Source organism: Rhinolophus hipposideros (genome assembly GCF_964194185.1).
Source record: "Rhinolophus hipposideros genome assembly, chromosome: 4".
Lineage (NCBI taxonomy): Eukaryota > Metazoa > Chordata > Mammalia > Chiroptera > Rhinolophidae > Rhinolophus > Rhinolophus hipposideros.
Window position 1 is genome coordinate 44,469,734 of NC_138050.1, and position 3,826 is coordinate 44,473,559.

The window sequence follows — 3,826 nt, forward strand, 5'->3', positions numbered from 1 at the left end:
TCATTTCTTCCCTTCATAGAAGTATATGCAAGTATATATACTCTGGGTCTGCATGACTTTAAAGACACACATAGAAAAGGAATGTGACAAACCGATGAAGATATTGAAAGTGATAAGGCATGTACATAAATATGTGACAGAGCAGATTTTCTGACCATAAAAAAACACAGCTGATATTCTCTGTGTACCCTAAACCATACCCTGTTTGGGGAAACAATCCTTCATCTCTTTCTTTGTCATGATTAAGGTAACTGTATTTTTCTTGCTTTCATTTTCTCTTTCATGGCAAGCATTCAAAGTTCTGCATAAATAAAAATGCATGTAACTGCAGAACTCTCAGAATATCTAGACGACAGGGACAAAGGATGTACTTTTTCATTTATATTCCCATAAAGGCTGCATACCCTGGGATGTGAGCGGAAAGGCAGAGTGGTGTAATGGCGAGATTGGTGACCCAGGCATCAAGATACTTGTGTCGCAGTATTAGCTTGGCAGCTAGTCACCTTGAACCTTGAGCAAATCCCTTCACTTCTCTGAGCTTCAGTTATGTAATCTATAATAGGATATGGTTACCAGTGCTCAGATCTTCGTTTCTAATACCATTCTCCAATAAAAGAAACTAGGACTACTTAGAAAAAATGTCTGATAGGAGGACTGAGGCAGCGAATACTCCAGATGAGCCAGGAACATCTTAATAGTGGCGGAAAGTAAGAAAGAACTCAAAAAACAATGTGATAGGACACAGGAGCCAAGTACAAAAGCCCCCAATAGCTAAAGCTAGAGCAATTTAAGCAAAAAAAAAAAAATATATATATATATATAACACGGTATTGGATTAAAACTCAAAGTATAAGCCAAAGTATAAAATACTTATTCGTGAATTCATACTAATATAAATAAGTAAATAGTAAGAGACAAATCTCCCATATAGAAGAACTCTAAATAATTTTTATAGATTGCCCCCATCAAGGGTGGAACATTACTCTTCAGCCCTGAAATGAGGGCTACACTTTGTGACTTGCTCCCAGAGGGTATAGTATGGACAGTGAAATAAAAAAAAAATAACTTTACAGTGGAGAAATCTGGCAAACACTACAGTTAAGGTCAAAGTTAAGATAATTAGTGATAAGCCATGTTGGTAGCATGTACCCTAGATATGATGTGATGAGAAGGCATTTTACCTTTGTAGTCTTCCTCCCCCAAACTCATAACCTCAGTCTGATCATGAGAAAAACATCAGAAAAACCCAAATTGACAGACATATTACAACATTCCTAACCAGTATTTCTTAAAACAGTCACAGTCATGAAAAACAAGGAAAGTAAGACATCACCATAGCCAAGAGGAGCCGAAGGAGACATAACCACTAAATTTAATGTGATATGTTAAATGGGATCCTGGGACAGAAAAAGGAGGTTAGGAAAACACTAATGAAATCTAAATAAAGAATGAAATTTAGTGAATGATAATGTATCGGTATTAGCTCATTATTTGTGACAAATAGACCATAATAATGTAAGATTTTAGCAATAGGGGAAATTAGGTGTGGGGTATGTGGGAACATTCTGTACAATCATTGCATGTTTTCTGTAAATTTAACACTATCTAAAATAAAATGTTTAAATATTTAAAAATGGCATTGTTAAACTAGTACATATTAGCTTTTTATTATATTCTATGACTTTAATATCTGAGTGTTGTAGTATTATTCCTTTGTAAGTTTGGGCCAGAATAAATGTTTTTTGTGGTTTTTTTTTTGTAGCTTCATGGTTGGTTTTGGCCAAACTTTTTATTTAGTATTCTGTAATTGTTTAACACACACTTAAATGGTCTTATTGGGGGAGACGGAAAGGGGAGGCTCTTGTAGATTCCCAAGGAAATGTCAGAAAGGCAAAATATGGCCAGCACTATCCATTAGTTTTGTGTTTACTGGGTGAATAGCACTTTCCTTACATAAGCACCTGATCTCAGGTTTTTCATACTGAGAACATTTGAGATTTCAGTTTGAAGACTGGTATCCTAAGAGTAGTATACCCCGGACCACCCCCTAATAGCTAGCTTGTTTGTATAGGCAGAGGGATTCATCTCCATTTTAGATGGCTAGGTGTTTGTGGAAGATCTTAGAGTGGCTTGCCTCATTTACTGGGAAAAATCAGAAAGTGGCCTTTAGGGACACTTTAATTGGAAAATTACAACACTAGTACACAAGTCAAGTCTTAACACATGTAACATTTGCTTGTTGAAAGCAATGTCATAAAATCAAATAGATCAAACATGTTTTCACGCTTTTCCTCACAAGAACATAAAAATTATGGAAGGGGAACTTAACAGGAAAATTTAAAAAAGGTAACAATTTTCTTTTAGTAGTCCTTGGGTAGTTATGCCAGAATAAGTTCCTTTTTGTTTCTTTCTTTGAACAGGGATTTTGGTCCAAAATTTTGTTTTTAATATCTGCTTCTGCCTCCCCCTCTATCAGATCGGCTTCCTCCATGGCCACCACCCCTTGGTGCTCCGTGGCTTGAACTGCTGTAGGAGTCACGTGGAGGAGGGTACCCTCCCCTTTCCATAGAAGGGGGAAGCCCTCTTTCTTGTCTGCCAACCCGATCATGAACACTTGAGTAGAGATCACTTAGGCTGCTTGAGTAACTGTCTCGACTTCCACCATATCCGTCACGTGAGCTGCTGTAATCATCATAGCGACTGCTTCCACCATAAAATGGCGGGGGCCCTCGTGTAGGTGGAGCACTACGTGAGTTACCATAACTGTCATATGAATCCCTGTAGGAACCTCCACTTGGATGATCTGAATAGTCACGATCACGACCATAGCCATCTCTATCACTATAGCCTCTTGATGGATAGTCATCACGTGAACTGGAATGACCATAATCACGGTAAGTATAATCTCTTGGTGGTGGTGCATAATCTCTTGTATCACGAGAATTTGGGTAATCTCTACTTGAATAGCTGTCTTTCGTAGAATATCCATCATCTCTTGGGGACAGATAAACATCTCTAGGAGAAGGCAAGGGTTCCCTTCGAGGTGGGCCTCCATAACTATCTCTTCCACGTGACACAGGAGCTCTTCCTCCCATTCCACTGCTGCTGCCAACTGGTCCTGAAGGAGCAGATCTTTTAGGGGGAGGACCCGCACTTCGTGGTGGTGGTCCTCTTTTTACTGAAAGTGGTCCCCTGGAAGAACTCAAGTTAAAATTCATGGAATAACCACCATCATCCATATGCCCTCCACATGAGAGAGGTCCCCTGGTTCCTCCACTTCCTTCTCTTCCGCCTCTAAGGCCTCTTGGAGGGCCTCTGCTTCTTGGAGGTGGAGGCGGTCCATGTCTACCACTTTCAAACGATGGTTTAGTGGCTTGTTCTACCTTGATGGCTTTCCCATCTAAGGACTTTCCATTCATGTCTCTGGCTGCATCCTTAGCATCTGCTGGGCTTTCAAAGGTGACAAAAGCAAATCCTCTTGATTTGTTGGTTTCACGATCTTTCATTAAGAATACTTCCACTATTTATCCATATTTGCCAAATACTGCTTCAGGGGCCTTCTCATTTGTTTCTGTATTGAGGCCACCAATGAAGAGCTTTCCTGGGCGATCTGCTTCGACCATTTTTCCCCTGGAGAGGTGAAGATGGTTTCAAGCTCCAACGAGCTCGTGGGCAGAGTCTTCTCAATAAATCTGTTTCTTATAGCATAGTTCATTATAGCGGACACTGAACTATATCGTGTCCCTTACTGCCTTCATCAGTTTACTTAGCAACAAACACAGAATTCTCAATAAATGTTGATTACATGGAAAAAAAATCATGATTA

General features: G+C 39.5%; 1 protein-coding gene across 1 annotated transcript; it reads right to left on the reverse strand.

Annotated features, from left to right (window-relative positions):
• Nucleotides 1-2,443: 2,443 nt before the first annotated feature.
• Nucleotides 2,444-3,623, reverse strand: LOC308496943 (RNA-binding motif protein, X chromosome-like; the record flags this gene model as incomplete). Its single annotated transcript, XM_081046776.1, is given in 2 exon segments — nt 2,444-3,524; nt 3,528-3,623. Coding segments are annotated over 2 exon segments (1,176 nt in total). The 3' UTR covers nt 2,444.
• Between the last annotated feature and the right edge of the window lie 203 nt (nt 3,624-3,826).